At 39.3% G+C, this 19,398-nt stretch overlaps 2 protein-coding genes and 1 long non-coding RNA gene across 15 annotated transcripts in view; 1 reads left to right on the forward strand and 2 right to left on the reverse strand.

Annotated features, from left to right (window-relative positions):
• Positions 1-19,398, forward strand: part of CRH (corticotropin releasing hormone) — a 201,973-nt gene that overhangs the window by 166,898 nt on the left and 15,677 nt on the right. For 3 of the 5 annotated variants that reach the window (XM_072804451.1, XM_072804453.1, XM_072804454.1), the window contains 2 exons: positions 6,169-6,325; positions 14,006-19,311. In XM_072804451.1, the coding sequence (XP_072660552.1) occupies positions 6,226-6,325; positions 14,006-14,610 (705 nt within the window). In that variant the 5' untranslated portion in view covers positions 6,169-6,225 and the 3' untranslated portion in view covers positions 14,611-19,311. Of the gene's footprint in view, positions 1-1,636; positions 1,806-6,168; positions 6,326-12,947; positions 13,250-14,005; positions 19,312-19,398 lie in introns of all 5 variants that reach the window. The other 2 variants (XM_072804452.1, XM_072804455.1) reach the window with 2 other exon arrangements.
• On the reverse strand, positions 1,435-11,292 carry LOC140620335 (uncharacterized). The gene is made up of 3 exons (XR_012020126.1): positions 10,966-11,292; positions 6,010-6,052; positions 1,435-5,073 (listed from the first exon to the last, which is right to left on the reverse strand). It is a non-coding gene; the product is annotated as an uncharacterized lncRNA (long non-coding RNA).
• Positions 16,003-19,398, reverse strand: part of TRIM55 (tripartite motif containing 55) — a 44,843-nt gene continuing 41,447 nt past the window's right edge. For all 9 annotated transcript variants that reach the window (XM_072804422.1, XM_072804414.1, XM_072804416.1 and 6 more), the window contains one exon: positions 16,003-17,033. In XM_072804422.1, the coding sequence (XP_072660523.1) occupies positions 16,911-17,033 (123 nt within the window). In that variant the 3' untranslated portion in view covers positions 16,003-16,910. The remainder of the gene's footprint in view (positions 17,034-19,398) is intronic.

Here is a 19,398-nt window from a genome sequence, read left to right on the forward strand (position 1 = left end):
TATATAGCAAATATTAATTTAGAAACTGGTATAAAGCATAAACATCAATGTAACATCCGTTATAGAATGAGCAGCCATATAAATGTTTCCAAGGCCTAGAGGTTCAGGGAGGTTGGAATCTATTTTGAGGATCTAGATGAGCACATTTTTTAGTAGATTGTCCTCATTGCCCCTGGTAATGACAGGAAAGGATGGATGGAATGGGATATTCAGCATAGTTTATATAGAAGAGGTGTGAGTATTAAAATTAAAGAAGAAAAGCCAAGAGCAAACAGCAAATAACTATGGATAATACCTAGGTAAGTTTTCGGGTATGTTTCCACTGAGCCTAGATGTTTTAGTTAGTATTCTTTTGAATGATATGAACACAAGCAGTGTGATATTCCTCATAATCACACCTTGTATTTAGTACTAGGAAAGAGACAAACCAGGAGCATAGTGGTAATATGGGGCTTGTTCTTTCAAAACCATATGAGCCCATACAGCCCTCCCCAGAGCTCCTGGGAGGCCTGAGTGAAAAAGAGGAGAAGGAGAGAACAGAGGAGGCCTTTGGGGATCCCAGCACCCCTCCACATATCAGTTGGGAGAAATCAGCCTAGTTACTTGCCCATTTTGAGCCTCTGGTTCTTTATCTAGGGATTGTAGATAATAACATCTGCTTCTTAGCAGGGTCCCAGTAAGATTAGAAATATGGAAAGTAAAGGCTTCTAGAAGAAGCATAAACAAGGGAAGTCATTATTACACTTTTCTTGACCTAAAGGGAAGTTGCTGCAGTATCCCAAAGGTCCCAGAGGAGAGAAGTCTCAGTGGCTGGTTGCTGAGAACCTGCTCAGTCACTTTCACCACGCCCCCACCACCTCTCAGCAGCCCCCACCACCAAAGATTTCTGATAAAATCCCAGCAGATACAAACATGGGTTGATATTTTTGTATTCACTTAAGACCTCCACGGCCCAATTTTCAGTCACTTCTTATGTTCATTCTCATGTTTATTCTTGGCCCAAAGAAGATGCTTAGTGTCGGAGATAGTTGACATGGTTTCAGGGATCCTGCCATTACTTTGGGAATGCAATTGAGACTTAAGTACACACAAGACCCCTGCTTTGAGCCATCCCCCTCCTGGTGCTCTGAACCCCATCCTGACTAGTCTCATCACTCTGGCCCTGTACCAGGAAGGTGAACTGTGTATGTGGGAATGGCGGTATCAGTGGCACCATGCTCCAAGATCGGGAGATCACCCCTGGTGATTAGACATAGAAATAGAAGCAGGAGGAAAATGACAGCTCTTTTTGTTTTCTTTTTAAAATTTTTTATTGGAGTTCAGTTTGCCAACATTTAGCATAACACCAAGTGCTCATCCTGCCAAGTGCCCCCCCTCAGTGCCCATCACACAGTCACCCCAACCCCCCGCCCACCTCCCTTTCCACTACCCCTTGTTTGTTTCCCAGAGTTAGGTGTCTCTCTTGTTTTGAATGACAGTCCTTTTATAGAAATCTAAATGACCCAGCTTCAGGAGGCCTAGTGAAAAACCTACTCTTTCCCATCTCCCCTCACAAAAAGCCATAAGAAAAGTTCAAGTGCCCAGAAAAGCCACTGAAGGAGTCAAAGAAATATATTTATGCATTTTCTAAATTTAGAGCAGTGGAGAGACATACTGTTTATAAGTGCTTGAAAGGTGTAAACATTAAGAAAGTAAGAAGATACTGAAGGACTGCACAAGAAACTACATCTCAGAATATTCGATGGAACAGGCTGAACATGAAATTATTAAGGAAATGAAATTTGGAAGAGGCCTGGTCGTATAAGGTATCCGTGTGAAGGTATCCATACCTGTCCTGTCCCCGCCTTTTCCCTCTAACTGAATAAAGGATTGTGGGAGGTCATGTGGGGATTGATTCAGGGAAACAGATGAGTAAAAGGGATTTTAAAAAATTATGGTGAATGATTATTTTCTATTGCCTGGCCTTAGAGCAGAGACTAAGAATGAACAATAGTAAGGTCATCTGAGAACATTTAGGGTATGGAGAAAATAAATGAACTCTCAGCCAGTTTAATGTAAATGGTCCTCCAGGTCAAATTTAGACAAACTGAGAAGTCTATAGCAGCCTGCAGGGCCATGAAGGCTCCCATTAGGAAATGAGGGGCTTACTGATTTGGAAGAGAAAGAGATGTATTTATTCTTGTATTTTATTTTTTATTATGAATATTTATTGTTATTTTTAACCCCTCCTTATAATGTAAAATTCCCCTTTGAATACACCTACTTTCAGTTAAGTGGATAAATGATGAGGGTAAGAATAGAAGTTTCAACACAGGAAATAATCCTTCAGTGAGCAGACATCTACCAAGTAGAGTGACACCAGCCAAACATATTTCCCAACTCAGAATTATGAGTAAAGTAAAAATGTATAAGTAAAAATGTATCTTTGTTTGAGAAGACAAGGAGAAATCTGAAATACGTATCACTAAGTGAAAGAAGTCAGTTTGAAAAAGCTACACTGTATGATTTCAACTGTATGTCATTCTGGAAAAGGCAAAACTGTAAGGACAGGAAAAATATCAGGGATTGGAGGAAGGGAGGGAGGGACGGGGGATGAATAGGTGGAGCAAGGGGATGTTCAGGGCTGTGAAATGATTCTCTGTGATATTCTCATGGTGGATCCATGGCATTATGCATTTCCCAAAACTCCCCTAATGTACAACACAAAGAGTGAACCCTAATTAATGTAAATTATGGACTTGTTAGGAATAGTGATCAACAGTGGTTCATCAGTTGTAACAAATGTAGCATACCAGTACAAGATATAAATAATAGTGACAACAAAAGGTGAAAACTAAGGTGGAGGGAGAAAATGCATATGGGAATTCCTTGTGCTTTCTGCTCAGTTTTTCTGTAAACCTAAAACTGCTCTTAAAAAAATAAAATATATTAATTATTTTTTTTCTTAAGTCATCTGAGTGGCTGAAAAACCTCTGGTATTAGAATATCATAGTGATCACATTTATTTTATTTCCTTAATAAACATTAAGCCTAATAACTGAGCTAAATCTAGGTTCCAAGGAACTGAGATTAAATAGAATCCCTGCCTTCAGCAGTAACAACAACTACATCATTAGCCCACAACAACAATACCTAATATTTATTGACTGCTTCTTCTATTCTAGGCCATGAATTTACTATCTCATTTAATCCCATAACCCTAAGGAGAACAAATAAAGAAAGCAACATTTTATATTGGCTTGACCAATAAGGAAATAATTTTGGAAATTTAAATAACTAGTCAAAGGTCACCCACCTAGGAAAGAATAGAGTTAATAAACACTGTATTGAGGTAATCTGACAACTGCTGAATCAGAAGTCTAGTGTGTCTCCACGAACAGGGAGCCAGGTAACATTTTAAATTCTATTTGTAAGGCTGCTTTGAAGAGTTTTGTTCTTAGTGAAATCTTCAAGTAAGATATTAGAACAAATTCCATTATAAACAGGAATCGGATATAGTTCTGCTTCAAAAAGCTGAGTAACTCTTTTTATAGAAGAAATCTATCAGATTATATAATCATATTTCTCCACGCAAATTTGAAAAATCCCTTTATTGCAATTATTGTTGTTGCTATGAAGAGTACAGTAGCACAAGATAGAACTCTACAGCGATCATGACTTAAACTACAAGGAAAACAAGTTGGAAAATGAGGTGAAGCTCAAATGTGTATCTATATTTAACTTTATATGAATAGGAAAATTCAACTTCACTGCTGCTTGAGGCCATTAAGATCTTTTTTCATTATCTCAGGAACACTGTTGCTCAGATAACTTCTAAAATTCATTCAAAAGAGAACAGTGAGTGTCACAAATGAGACAGATCCTTTCTTTCCCACACTAGATTTCATATAACCATCCTTTCAAGGGCTCGTTGACTCACAATTGTGAGACCACCTTGAATTAACATAGTCCTCTTAAGTAGGACAAACTCAATCTAACCACAGCAAACACCACATGTAAGTGGTATACCAGGTTTTACGGGCTACAGAATGGTTAGTAACCTCACAAAGAGCCAGAAAACAGACAAATAAGCACACACACAAGAGAAAATAACTGTAAATCTCATAATGAAGCCAACATCACATTTTGCACAGTTGGATGACAGGAGCCTTGGAGATGAAAAGAGCTTGCAGCAAGCTTCCAAAAAGGTCTATACCCACAACTAGGAAGAACATCTTTGAAATCCACAACTCCTAAATGTTGACTGCTTATCATCTTTGTCTACCCTTACAGCCCTCACTGCCTCCTGCATCTTGAGTAACTGATATTTTTTTAGTGAAAAACCCATTATCACTCATCCCAATTAGTTTTGTCTAGGACATTTCCGCCTTTTCATACCCAAAGAAGGTTCTCCTTTGCAAGATAGGCCCACAGATTTTGACTGGAGAAGGAGACCAACTCCTCCTCACTAGGAGGTGTACAAACAGCTCTTTCTCAGGTGACCCTTCCCAGGGCAGATAATCCTGAGAAGCATTGGAAATAGACATCTTCCCATACCTTGAAACCCTCCCTTTAGGGGTAAAAAGTGTCAACTGTAACATTTCCCCAGGAGTGGTAGAAAATGACTCAGTGGCTCTAGTCATGGACTTTAATATGGATGCCAAAGAAAGTGTAGCTGGACTCTGCATAAAATGCCTTGAATTATTGTATCTCCCAACCAGTCCCACAATATACTTGCTTTGTGGTCAAGTAAGTCTGGGAAATGATGAAGACTTGAATATTTATAGTGCAGGAAAAATATTTTAAAATACTAGAAATTTCTACAGTAAAAAATGTGTTCAGCCTTTCTTTACATCCCCCCTCCTCTGTTTTTTTCCCTTCATAACACCAGTAACATTCCAAGGAGAGCTCTTTAAGAAATCTTTCTTTAGAGTCAAGAAATGTTCATGAATATAAATACTTATGCAGGATGCTCAGTTGATGGATTTCTTTCTTATGACCAACTATCGTAAGATGATTAGTTCCTGCAAATTGCCCTTCATGACAGAAAGTTCACACACCTCTTCTCATTGCCCTCCATCCATTATCTGGAGCCTAAAACAGAAAATTCAATGTATTATGATGTAAATAGAAAGGTCAGGCATGTCTATCAAGGCAAGGGCTTGTTAGAGAAGCAGAACGTGCCCCTTTTCTGTTGCTCTGAGTCATTTCCCAGAGTTAGTTACTTCCTAACTTTTGGAAAAAATAAACGGACAGATAACACAATCTTTGCTGTTTTCTGATCAAAGGAGATGAGGCACCCAGTGATTTCTGGATGCTGGGAGGATTATTGACTGATGGGCAACTGAAAGGAAGCCCTGCCCCTACAAATCTCTAAACAGGAGTGTGGCTACCCACAGGTAGTGTCCCAGGCTCCTGGAGCAATCATAGGAGACCCTGCCATTGTCTTATACAGCTCCTGGCATCACTGGCATGTGATGTTCATGCTACGGGCCCAGTGGTAATGACCTGAAGACCAAAAATTGTTTATCTGCCTCCTTGCCCCTCCAGTCTACTCTCTAACAATCATATCTCTACTTCTTTATTCAGAGAAGTTGTTCCAAAATGCATCATGTTTACCTCCTCTCACTCTGAGATCCCATTAAAATGATAGTATAAGCCCAAAATGATAAAGAGAATAGGATGAGGACCAGAAGCAGGTAAGAGGATTTAATAAACCTCTGAAGTAAGGAGAGCAGAGAAGGTGACGTGGTATCTAAGGAAACAAGGCAGAGGAAACAGCTATAAAGGGCCTGCAAAGGGTTAGCTGAGGAAGGAGAACAGAGAACATGACTTATATCAGAGGTGTAAGAGGTAAGGAAGCCATTGCAGAAGGCACACAAAGGAGCAGGCAGTTGAGGAAGGAGGGAACCCAGGAGGGACTTAGGACTTAGAAACTCCAAATATTGCCAAAGGCAGGAGGGAGAAAGGGATCAAAAAAAGGAGGATACTTGAAAGTCTATATATGGAAGAGTTAACCCCTCTACCAACCTTTCTCATCCTTATGGAGAATGTTGAACATTCAAATATCTACCTGTTAGGCAAAAAGCAAAGAAATAAACATTTGTAAGGTATATTGTTATTTATTTATTTATTTATTTATTTATTTATTTATTTATTTATTTATTTATTTATTTTTATTTATGATAGTCACACAGAGAGAGAGAGAGAGAGGCAGAGACATAGGCAGAAGGAGAAGCAGGCTCCATGCACCGGGAGCCCGACGTGGGATTCGATCCCGGGTCTCCAGGATCGTGCCCTGGGCCAAAGGCAGGCACCAAACCGCTGCACCACCCAGGGATCCCAGGTATGTTGTTGTTGGCAGAGTTGCATCCCCCCAACATTCATATGTTGAAGTTATTTACCCATAGTACCTCAGAATGTGATTGTATTTGGAGATAGGGCCTTTTAAGAAGTAATTAAAGTAAAATGAGGTTGTCTGGATGGGTCTTAATCCAATATGACTAGTGTCCTTATAAGAAGATGAGATTAAGAAAAACATACGCAGAGGAAAGACCATGTGAGGGCACAAGGAGAAGATGGCCATCTGCAAGACAAGGAAATAGGCCTCAGAAGAAATCAGCCCTGCTGACCCTTAATCTTGGACTTTTAGCCTCTGGAGACATGAGAACATAAATTTCTATTTAAACCATCCAGTCTATGACAATTTGTGTTGGCAACTTTAACAAACTAATACATATATTTTCCTCAACTGAAATTGAATAGTGTCACAGAAAAGTTCTCTGTAATTTGACATTGATGGGTCCCCACAGTAGTCTCACTACTGTGATCTGATCACCCCAAAGAGAAGGCTGCTTGGTGACAAGGTCCTTGTTCATTACAGATAATTCCCAGCCAGCTTTGTATCACCTAATTCTTAACTATGAGAGTGCCACCATTTATACATAGGTCACCTTAAGAAATTTAAGGGAAGTCTTCAACGTAAAATAGAGAAACCATACATAACTTTTTAATGACCATGGATGGAATAGATAATTCAGAGAAAGGAGGCTAATGTTTCCTAGTTAATGTTCTTAAAGAAATTTGAGAAAAAGTTACACTATAAATTTTATACATTATAAAATTTTATTTTATAAAAAAATAAGAGCTAAGAAGAAAGGATGGAGGAATAATAAAAAGCCTGGAAATTGAATATATGGTTGTAAAATAAAACTAACTGAGGAGCTGAAGGATATTTAGGAGCCCTCCCAGAAGGTAGAACACAAAAGAAAGAGTCCTAAAAAATGAAAGAATATAATAAACATAGAAGGTCAACAGGAAAGGAACATCTTACAGTAAAAGTCTCAGAAAGAAAGAAAAGAAAAGGGAGGAAATTATTATAAAAATAATGCAAGACATTTTCATACACTTGAAGAGCAAGAATCCCCAATTCAAAAGGATAAACAAAAAAAGATGCAATAATATTGTGAAATTTCATAACATCGACAACAAAGAGAAAATACCAAAATCTTCAAGTGAGAATGAGAGAGAGGAAAAAGGACTCTATAAAGAAATGAGAATCAGAATGACTGGATTTCTCATCAGCAGCATTGAATAATAAAACACATGGAACAATACTTTCAAAGTTCTAGAGGAAGATTGTGTTCAACCTGGAATTGTGTACCTTGCTAAAGTATCATTCAAAACAATTATATGGGTAAAATAAAATCATTTTCAGAAATGCAAGAATTCAGAAAATCTATTTACCATAAATCCTTTCTTAGAAAGTTAACTGCAGAGGTATTCCAGCAAAATATATGTAGGGGATCTCTGGGTGGCTCAGTGGTTTAGCATCTGCCTTCAGCCCAGGGCATGATCCTGGAGTCCTGGGATGGAGTCCCACATCGGGCTCCCCACATGGAGCCTGCTTCTCCCTCTGCCTGTGTCTCTGCCTCTGTGTGTGTGTGTGTGTGTGTGTGTGTGTGTGTGTGCGTGTGTCTCTCTCATGAATAAATAAAATTTAAAAAAATATATGTAGAAATAATAAAGAAGTAAATAATGTGATTCTAGATAGTGAATTCAGTTGAGAATTCAATTCTGTGCATTAGATTTAGAAAGTGATCAGTCTAAAACCAGCACGTTACAGTGCTCAAGGAAAGAGGTCTTAAAAAGAGGGGAAGCTGATAGATTGTGTCTCATGATTGAAAATCAGGGAAAAAAAGGAACAAAATTAAGATAATAATTGTAGGAAAAACCAAACTATTGAATATAAAAAAGATGATTTGGTAAAACAAAAACAAGAAAGGAAATGTAATGAGAGTCTATGACTTTACAGAAAATGTATAATAAATTATTATAGTCAATAATAAAAAACTATATTGCTTTTTAACTTTTAAATTAGCCCATCATCAAAACACAGAAGACTTAATTAACTATGATTATAAAAAGATTAACACTGAGGGGTGCCCAGGTGTCCCAGTAACCAGTCCCAATGTCAGGCTTCCTGCTCAGTGAGGAGCCTGCTTTCCCTCTCTCCTCCTCACTTGTGCTCTCTGCCACTATCTCTCTCTCTCTCTCTCTCTCTCTCTTTTAAAATCTTAAAACAAAAAAGATTAACATTGACAGTCTGGAAGGAAAAGTACAGAGGAGAGAGCCTGAGAGATCAAGGTGCAGGAGGCTGTTTGAAAGCTGATGTGACACTAATATTCTCATTTACCGTCCAGAAGTTAGGAGATATTGTTTATATTTGAAAGATCAGGAAATGATTCTCTAGATGTATAACTTAAAGGTACAAGGGTAAGATGTAGAACAAAAATTACAAAGCAGGACATTAGTATGGTGATCTATAATGAGGAATGTACAGAAATTGTAGTACATCTCCTTTCAGTCAATAAAATGGATGTCATTTAGATATAGGAAGTGTTTGAGATACTTAAAATGAAAAAAAAAAGCAGGCCATAAAATTTTAGTTATAAAATGTTCATTTAGTTATTTCTTGATGGTGGGTCATTTTCTATACTTCATTCAACACATTTTCTGTGGTTCATCCATTTAGAAGGTGTATTGGTTATCTATTATGTTTTGGCACTATACTAAGGGCTGTGAGTATTGAATACGAAAGTTTATGAAGACTCAAGTCACTGCCACACAGCTTACAGTTCAGAAAGGAAGATACATATTGTACTAGTAACTATATAAATTTGTGAACTTTATGATGGAGGACATTCAGGATGTCAGGAGAGCATTGAGCACAGATCCTAAACCTGATCTAGGAATCTAGAAAAGATTCCTTTAACCAGCTACTTTTAAGTTTTAAGTAAGAGAGATTTGTTTTATTTATTTTTTATTTTTTTAAAGCAGAGATTCAAAATTAGGAACATACTGTTATCTCAATTTATTTTTTTTTATTTTTATTTTTTTTGTTATCTCAATTTAGTAAATGTATGTGCTCAGGAAAAATTCTCAAGGGAAACAAAATCTGACAGAAATTATCTTTCAGTTTTGGAATCTGAGGGATTTTGTATTCTTCTTTATACTTTTCTGATTTTTCCAAGTTTTCTACAAGGAGGTTGAATGGCTTTGACAATAAAAGGTATTGTTATTATTGAAGAAGCAGTTAGATATTTGTGCTGTTTGAGATCCTTTCCCTAGTCCTACCTATGGAACCTGAAGGCAGTTACTAATCTATCTGAAGCACAATTACAAACAGTTAACAAAAACATCTATCTACCCTAGGCATTTTTAAAGACTGTCATTGGAAATGGTAGATTCATTTCAAAAAAACGTTTCAGTTAGCAAACTTGGAGACTCTCTTTGTTTGCCATGAATTTTGCTAATAGAAGCACATGTTGGGATACTTCACAAAAGTGCAAGGAGATACAGATGATAGGAATAAGCTCAGTAATTACCTATTATTTCTGATACTTCTTTATTTATTGGGCTACTATGCCATGTCTTTTAGAGTTTCACTATATCCTATATAGTATGTTTTTATTGAAAAAAGTGGTTTAAAATGTAAAGTGATCCCCATTTTCATGCCCATATTCCTTGGGTTGTGTTTCTAGGTTCTAAAATCATTTAAATTGGTCCTCCAATGACTAGTTATTCCTACAGGTAAGATCAAATGTATTGGTGGTGATTTTTATGGACCTGGACATTTAGTTTACTGTGCATAAAAGTCCTCTGCGTTATATTATTTTTCCCATCACACATTTATATCATTATCTTGAGAACCACATAACTGTATCTTATCCAAAGATTTTTTTTCTCCAACATGAACTAAGGTGGAAGATCAAATTAATGCATTTTAAATTGCCAATACACTTAAAAACCTCATGTTATTACTACAAGATTTAGCTAAAAGGTAAATTGCAGTGTGTGCACCCAGAGATTTAGGATCAGCTGCTGGGGCATCAGCATGCACAGAAAATCTGTGTTCTGGTGCCTTAGGAGATTTATTAATATAAGGAAAGTCTAGGGCTGGGTGTGTGAATGTGTTGCTCTAACTTCATCTTCTCACTTCTATTTGTGTGTCTCTGCTAGGAAAGGGGGGAAGTTCAAAGGGCATTGTTATATTATAGAAATAATGCAGGCTGCTAGTCAAAAGCACTGGATTCTAATTTTGACTTTACCATTAACTAGGTAAGTCACTTTTCCTCTCTGGTTGTCATTCAAACCAAATGATCCATTTAAGACTTTCCTAATGTAAATGCTCAGTGATTTGAAGAGATCTTACTTTTAGATAAATCGTGGTAAGGGCTGCTGTACACTGTTCTTCTTCCTCTGGGACCCAGGCCTTTTGTCCTCACCCCTATTCAGAGCCACTTTTTCTAACTAACTACATACTCCAGGAAAATCTCACAGCAAAAATTCAACAGTGATGAGGGAGGTAGACTAAAACAATACTCCACATGGCCCACAGGAGAGAGACCTGAAAGGGTGTAGGGTTAGAGTCCAAAATATTCATCTTCTCTGGAGAAACTCTTATGCCTTCCCAGCTAAACTTACAGTCTTATCCCTTTCCTAGTTGTTCTTCTGTATCCAGTTTCCTGAATGTCTTCCAAATCTCCTTCCACCTCCAGATTGACATCTAACTGGATTCTGCCAGTTGGGACAGTGAAGGGGCGATAAAGGAAAGTAAGCAGAGGAAGTTAAGATCCATTCAAAGGGGAAAAAAAGCTCACAAAAACCTCCAAGTTTCTCTGTGTCCCCTATCAACATAAAACACTGCTTTCCTGTAGAAGCTTAACCATTTTCTATAATTTTGATCTTCTATTAACAACCTACATGTTTCCCAGAAGACACATTTCTTTGTTCTCTTATGTACATTTCATCTCAAAGTATATTCCATAGCACAATGATCCAACTATGGGGTGGATTCTCTGGAAACTGCCAGCATTTCTCTTTCTACCTTCCTTTTGTTTCTAAAAGCAGTTTTGGATTAGTATAGATCCAAAATAGGAGTAGAAATGTGTGTTGTATCATTTATCATATAGCTACAAAGGAAGCAGCAGAGCTAACCAGAAATGAGCAATAGGAGATTTCTGATAAACAGCTTTGATGGTTATCTAGAAGCTGAATTAAATCACAGACACCAGAGTTTGGAATTGCATTTAGAAACGCAAAATTAGAGGTAACTACCTCCTACTTATATGATAGTGTCAATTTAATTTGAAATTTGAGTATTGGTTTACAAGCTTAGCATTCCATTTTGTGGTAATGCAGAGAGCATTTATGTATTTATCAGGTTTCCTGATAAGAAACAATAAAAAAAAAAAAAAAACTCTGGGTGTCCCTGATGTGGATACTATAATGGATGTTGATAGTATTTAGGAGTAAAATGAATGAGATTATCTTTTTATTTTTTTTTTAAATGTTTATTTATTTATGATAGTCACAGAGAGAGAGAGAGAGAGAGAGGCAGAGACACAGGCAGAGGGAGAAGCAGGCTCCATGCACCGGGAGCCCGACGTGGGATTCGATCCCGGGTTCTCCAGGATCGTGCCCTGGGCCAAAGGCAGGCGCCAAACCGCTGCGCCACCCAGGGATCCCGAGATTATCTTTTTATGGGCTTGATATTCATCAATGAAAATATGCAACTGATGAATTTGGCGCTGTTATCAGGCAGTTTAAGCCTTTCCCAATATAGAATAAGTTAGAATAGATGCTTCTCTCACTGTGTTTCCATCAAGTAGACCATGAAGATGTATAGCTCATGCACCTCTCACTTATCCTTTCTCTCTCTAATTTGGGAATAGAAAAATCCACAATTAATTTTGGATTCTGACAGGAGAGACCAAGGAAGGGCAGTGAAGTTTAGGGGGGAATTTAAAATCTTCCTGCATTCCCAACTGACCCTGGTTTGGGCCATTTCATCATGGAAGCAGGCTCCTGCCAACCATTTAAAAAACTTGAGCCTCATTTCAAGAGACTTATTGGTCTTGCTTCTGTAGACTAATAATTCTTTTATTTGTTCTTGGGAAGAAAAAGCAGGTAGAAGCTTAAAAACTAGATATCCCTGCACTTCTATCTCCTTGTTCATCATTCTTAACCAGGCAGAAAGGTGATGGGACACTTGTCTCTAGAAAAGGGATATTTTCAGACACTGAGGTGTTGCCAGAGACAACTGGTCAGAGAAGTTAGAAGGGAGAGGAAAGAGGAGAATCCAGATCCAGCCCTTAGAATTGGTTGCTGCTTTCCTCATAGGACTGTGGATTAATTGACCTCCTGTCCCTTACACTTTCTTTCCCCCTCCCCTCTCATTTGATGCTCTTTCTGACTCCAAATTTGACCTTTCCTAGTAAGAGGTCAGTATGTTTTTACATTTGGGAAATCTCATTCAAGAATTTTTGTCAATGGACAAGTCATAAGAAGCCCTTCCATTTTAGGGCTCGTTGACGTCACCAAGGAGGCGATAAATATCTGTTGATATAATTGGATGTGAGATTCAGTGTTGAGATAGCAAAACTCTGCCCCTCGTTCTCTGGCAGGGCCCTATGATTTATGCAGGAGCAGAGGCAGCACGCAATCGAGCTGTCAAGAGAGCGTCAGCTTATTAGGCAAATGCTGCGTGGTTTCTGAAGAGGGTCGACGCTATAAAATCCCACTCCAGGCTCTGGTGTGGAGAAACTCAGAGCCCAAGTCCGTTGAGAGACTGAAGAGAAAGATAAGAGGGGAAGAAAAAAAGTGAGGACAGAAAGGAGAAGGGAAGAAAGCCCCTGAAAAAGCCCCGGAGACGTTCCTCTGCTGAGAGGCGGCAGCGCCCCACTCACCTGCAGAAGCACCTCAGAAGGTAGGGAGCGCCTAGACGGAACCGCGCCTCCAACTTTGCGTTGCCTGAGCTGCCATGGTGTGCGCGGCAGAGCCGGGTGTCCCTGTGAGGGCATATGTGTGAGTGTGAGTGTGTGTGCATGTGTGTGTTTGCTGACTGTGCCTCAGGATGCCGGTAGTAGCCGGGATGTGTCAAAAGCAAACTTAGACGGCTGCTAATCGTTATTGGAACTGTCAGTTACTCCTCGCTGGCTTTGTAGATGAGTCCCCGCCATCGATCCCGACCCCTGAGAGAAGGACACAAAGGGCTGGGATGGAGAAAGGGGAGGAGGAGGCAGCAGTTCTCAATTTGGAGGACAACGCCGAAACACCCGGAAAGAGGGGCGGTTATTACAGTGGGTGAGATCTAAAATGTGTAGATCTTCTCTAGAGCTCGGGGAATCCGTTTTGGGGATCGTTAGAAAGGGGACCCAGAGACCCTTCGAGGATTCGGAAGAAGGGTCACTCCAGCCTAGCGAGGGGCTGAGCTTTGGTGCTAAGCTGTAGGCGTCCCCTTGCCTGCCCCCCCCCCCCCGCCCCCACGGCAACTCCAACTCTAGACGTCCTGGTTCGAGAGCTTCAGCACCGCGGACAGTGCCTGCCCGAACCCCGAGGCGCGTCCACCCGCGTCCTGTAGGAAGACCCCGAGCGCGCCTCCCTTTTGAGCTGAACTCTGACCAACTCTTTCTTTCTCTCTTCCCTTCTCTCATTCCGCTCTCCGCCCACCTCTGTGCCGCAGCGAGTGCCCTTAACATGCGGCTGCCCCTGCTCCTGTCCGCGGGCGTCCTGCTGGTGGCTCTCCTGCCCTGCCCACCATGCAGGGCCCTGCTCAGCCGGGGGCCCATTCCGGGCGCCCGGCAGGCTGCGCAGCACCCCCAGCCCCTGGATTTCTTCCAGCTGCCGCCGCAGCCCCAGCAGCCCCAACAGCCGCAGGCTCGGCCCGTCCTGCTCCGCATGGGGGAGGAGTATTTCCTCCGCCTGGGTAACCTCAACAAGAGCCCCGCTGCTCCCCTCCTGCCCGCCTCTTCACCTGTCGCTGGCGGCAGCGGCAGCCGCCTTTCGCCGGACGAGGCGGCCGCCAACTTTTTCCGCGCGTTGCTGCAGCAGCTGCCGCTGCCCCGCCGCCAGCTCGACAGCCCCGCTGGTCCCGCCGAGCGCGGGGAGGAGAACGCCCTCGGCAGCCGCCAAGAGACCCCGGAGAGGGAGAGACGATCCGAGGAACCTCCCATCTCGCTGGATCTCACCTTCCACCTCCTCCGAGAAGTCTTGGAAATGGCCAGGGCCGAGCAGTTAGCGCAGCAAGCTCACAGCAACAGGAAACTGATGGAGATTATTGGGAAATAAAACGGTGCGTTTGGCCAAAAAGATGCAGCATTTAGCACAAAAAAAAAAAAAAAATTAAAATAATACAGTATTCTGTACCATATCGTTGCTCTGATACCATTTGTTTATTTTTTTAAAGCTTGAAGCCTAGACGATGTACAGCAAGAGAGCCTATACTCCTTAATTAGCATGCACAAAGTGTATCCACGTGCAGTAACAGCAACAAAATGTTATTTCTATTGTCTACTTTCAGTTTCCATTTCCAGGTGTCTTTAATGGTGTTTGAAAAGTATAGACCCAGAAGGAAATGTTTTGAAGCAGACAAAAGTTACCCGATTTATTTTGTTGTGGTCTGAGCCAAAGAGAATGTCATTCTCTTGGGTGGGTGAAACAAAATCTGTAAGCTCTTTGAATCAACCTTCCTGTAAAAGTTCCAGTAATAAAACATCTTTCCAATCCTTGGTCAATTTGGTTGTGTAAGACAATGTTGAATATTTATATTTTTAATAAAAGCTGCAAAGGTAATCATGACTTTATTTTTCCTTTTTAATGTTCATAGGAGTAAAACTCTCAGCTCCTGGCTTCCTACATGCTGACTTCAGCACAAGAGAAAACAAAACTCCTTGCATTAATTTCCTACTAAAAATACAAACATATGCAAGTGGCTTACACAGATACTTCAATTGCCTTGGACTCATCTTTGTACCTCAGTTACTCCTCTGAGGTTAAGTTAAATAGTTTGGGAAGTTTCTTCCCGCTTTAAGACTTGGTAATTCTATGAATGGAAGATAAATTCATAATGGAAATAACACTTAACCCTGATTATTATAAGAGGGTAAATAACTGGAGAGGGCGGGGACAGAGGAAAGGCAAAGAGAGGGGTTCGCAGAGCATTCCTCTAAACTGTAGGGCCAACATACTGTTTGTTTTTGTTTTAGGTTTGAGAAAGACTCACTTTATCAAGCTACTACTTTGGTACTGTAAAATATACTTTTTCTGTGCTATTTTCCAGTGCCTACTTCTTAATAGGAGAAACTTGATAGCTTCCCACTTCAAGCAACAAATTTAATTGCTATGAAATGGCACTTGGGAAAATGTTAAACATAAAAAATATTTGACTTTAATAACTTTGCAAATGGTCTTCTCATTTATTTCTATATGAATCCTAATCACTGTTATTCTTAAGAATATTAACTATCTCCATGCATTTCTAAAATGGAACAGGCACATCCAATGAGTTTTACCATGCATTTATCTTTGATAGTTGGGTTAACTTACAAAAATTCAATTGAATGTTTAATACCCCCAAATTAATTTGGGTGTATGGAGATGTTTTTCCCTTGGGACCCTTTAAATACACTTGACTATTAATAAGATCACATGAAACACTGAATAAGTCATTATAAGACTAAGTTGTTAAAAACAGCATTTATTTAAGAGTTCATACAGAATAAAGTAACACTTATTTGTTACTATTTTGAAAGAGGCATTATGGTGGGACAAAAAAGCACGATTTAAATATATATGTATTTTAAATGTGTATTGTGTGTATATATATATTTAAATACATGCAGTTATTCTGCAGTTCACCAGGTTGGTGCCTCAGTAGATACATAAGCAAGTATACAGTTCCTGCTGGAAATTCTGTTTCAGTTTAAGTGCTTGATATCTGCATATCTAACTAAGATTAGAAAAATATCACCGGAAATGTCCTAGGCCTTCAGCCTTCTGGACTATGAAAGTGTCACCAGAGTTAAGGAACATTTCTGGATATGCTTCCAGTGACATCTGTTATGGAAAAGAGGAAACCTTTGTAAAATATTTCATATCTTTGGTCAATGATTTACCTTTTGTCCATATATTGATAAATCAGTCACTTCTGAATTAACACTGAATTTCACTGACCAACTGCATTGTTAAAGAAGAGAGTAACAGCTACTATGATATCATAACAAAAGCCAGTGCCTATTAGAGACAAGAGTGTAATGCACACTTTTTCAACACTTGCCACTCGTTATGGACGCACACACACATATCACACCTACGTATCTTCATAATGTTTCCCACACAGAAAAATATTTGCGTAAGATCAAGTTTTTTTCTTCCAATACTTTCGGCAACTGTTTTCTCAAAATTATTTTCCCTCTGGAAAGTCATCTGGAATTAAAGGGTTTTGTGGGGGTGGGGGTTTGTTTGTTTTTTTGCAGAAATCCTGTTCAAAGGTCCCTTTCATCACCTGCATCATATTAATCTCATCTAGGTTCCCTGCTGCTGGTGTGCATCTCAGCCAGGCAGACAGAGGGCCGCAGTTGGAATGAACATCATTCATTCAGGGAGTTCAACCAGGAAAAGGAGAAGACATGGCGAGCTGGCTCAGAGTCAGCTCCATTCCCACTCCCTGAAGCTGCAGCCTGTACCTGGAGGGGAGGGTCTTCAAATCCAATCTGCAATAGAAGAGAATCTGAATCAGAGGAAGAAGAGCCTAATCCTTTTGGGTTGGTCCAGTCACTTTTCTACTCAGGAGAAATGATAATAATAATTATTATTATAAAGGACATAATTATTATTAGGGATGGAAAGCAAGCTCAGGCTTTCTTGGCTATGGCCAAGAGCCATGAATATAATTCACACTCATGATTCAAAAAGGGGCAGCAGTGATGCATGCAATGGAGGAAAGTTCTTGGGAAAGAGTCCAGGCTATTGTTTTTAAGTCCACTTGTATATGATTTACTGAGATGAAAATGGCATTGAACTCTAATAGGAATTTGCGGTTAGAAAAGTCTGCAATGTACAACATGATGACTATAGTTAACATTGCTGTATGACATATTTGAAAATTGTTAAGAGAGTAGACTCTTAGGGTTTTCATCACAAGGGAAAAAGCCACAAGTGAAAAACCATTTTTTTCTTTTTGGCATCTATAAGAGATGATGGATGTTAACTAAATTTATTGTGATAATCATTTCATAATATATGTAAGTCATATCATTTATAACAAACTTATAGTATATTTTTTGCAAAGCTGCAGCTTAGTTTTGAGCAAATCATGAATGAAAGAACTTTTCTTTCTCTAGGCAATAACATCTAATAACATCAAAATTTCTAAAGAGATATCTTTTATATAGATGTCTCTATAAAAGGTATCTATCTTTTATAGACCCCAGAGAGATACAGTTGTGATTTTGAAGTAATTGATCAATCCGATCTCATAAGTGAAATTTATTTCTGTTGTCTTGAATTTAAAAAATAATAATGAAATGGGGGACAATCATAAAAAAGTCTTTCTGAAATGCAATTAGATGTATAAACTCAGACACTACATTTAAAGGTACTCTGACATGGGCATTAAGGAAGGCATGTGATGTGATGAGCAGGGTGTTATATGCAACTGGTGAATTATTGAACTCTACATCTGAAACTAACATTCTATATGTTGGCTAATTGAATTTAAATTAAAAAAAAAAAAGAAATGCTCAGTCTCAAAAAAAAAAAAAAGGTACTCTGACAAACACAGTTCTTCCTAGAACTACTGAAGATGGGCTAACATATTCTGATGACTTCACTGGTAAGATTATCCCACTGGATTAGAATGGCACTGATTTCAAAGCAATGAGGTAGGCACATGCATTCAATGCTGAAGCCCTGAGTAATTTTATGAAGCTGCTGTATGAATGGACGATAGCTGGCATGACGAAGCAGAACTTTGGTAAGTGCACTGTTGTTGTTGACACTTAAAATAGTTTCGAGTGAAAAATGAGTGCTTTTCCTGCATCTTACAGATTTTACCCTAAATATATGTTTTGGGGTAATGTTTCAAGTTCAGTAAAATTGTCCCAAGTCTTCATGGTCTTGGGATTATCCTTCCCACTTTGACGGAAAGTTGAGAAGCGTCATGAAATCATACTTGTTTACAGTAGAATAAAACTGAAGCAAGTAGTTTTCCATGAAGGAATAGTTGAGACATCAAGTGAAAATGGGCTTTTAAAAAAAGGCTGCCATTATGCTATTAGATTTGGTTTGGTAATGGGTTAGATTCCTCAGTGTCCTTGAAGTTGATGTGGGAAAAACAATATCTGGACAGAATCCTAAGCCTGTTTATGCACATCAAACTTTTCTCTTCCCCACTGTGGTCACATTACTCTAACTAATCCTAAAAATAAAAAACCAAAATAAAACAAAAAGCAAACAAAAAAAATCCAAACCCAAGTGATCTGGACATATCAGTGATCTGTAGAGACCTTTTCCTGATCATTTTATAGGACTAAATCTGAATTCTGCCTAAACAAACAAACAGACCACCAGTGTTCATTCTGTAGCCTCTTTTCCTTAAAAGCAACCCCTAATCTAGAGGAATCTTCCATGACAGCTGTTCTGAAATACCTAAAAGTGCAAAACTAGTTGGGTAAGGTATATTCTGTAGAGAGACACTGCTGGTGGCTAAGGAACCATTTGATACTGCTTTTGGGACTAATATATACTTTTGCGCTTTTCTGCACTTGAGATTAAAATCTATCTTCTATTGAAAGCATTCTATCTATTAGTACCTGACAGCCTTCAAAACTTGGTATCAAGTAGTCTGGGTTTGCTCCTTCTACATCCCCATGTTTTTGTGCAGTCATTAGATTTCCTTCTAAATTTTATGGACAGGTGCTGTCTTTTAGAGAAGAGAGGCCAATGCCAGAATGGGTGCCAAGACCAAAGATTTATCCTGAGTATTTTCAGGTGATTACACTATCTCCTTGGTCAAGTATATGTAAACTTGGGGACCCACCAACCATCTCAGCAAAGATGTTCTATGTGAAGAGGCTG

Source organism: Canis lupus, chromosome 28 (genome assembly GCF_048164855.1).
Source record: "Canis lupus baileyi chromosome 28, mCanLup2.hap1, whole genome shotgun sequence".
In the NCBI taxonomy this organism is placed as follows: Eukaryota; Metazoa; Chordata; class Mammalia; order Carnivora; family Canidae; genus Canis; species Canis lupus.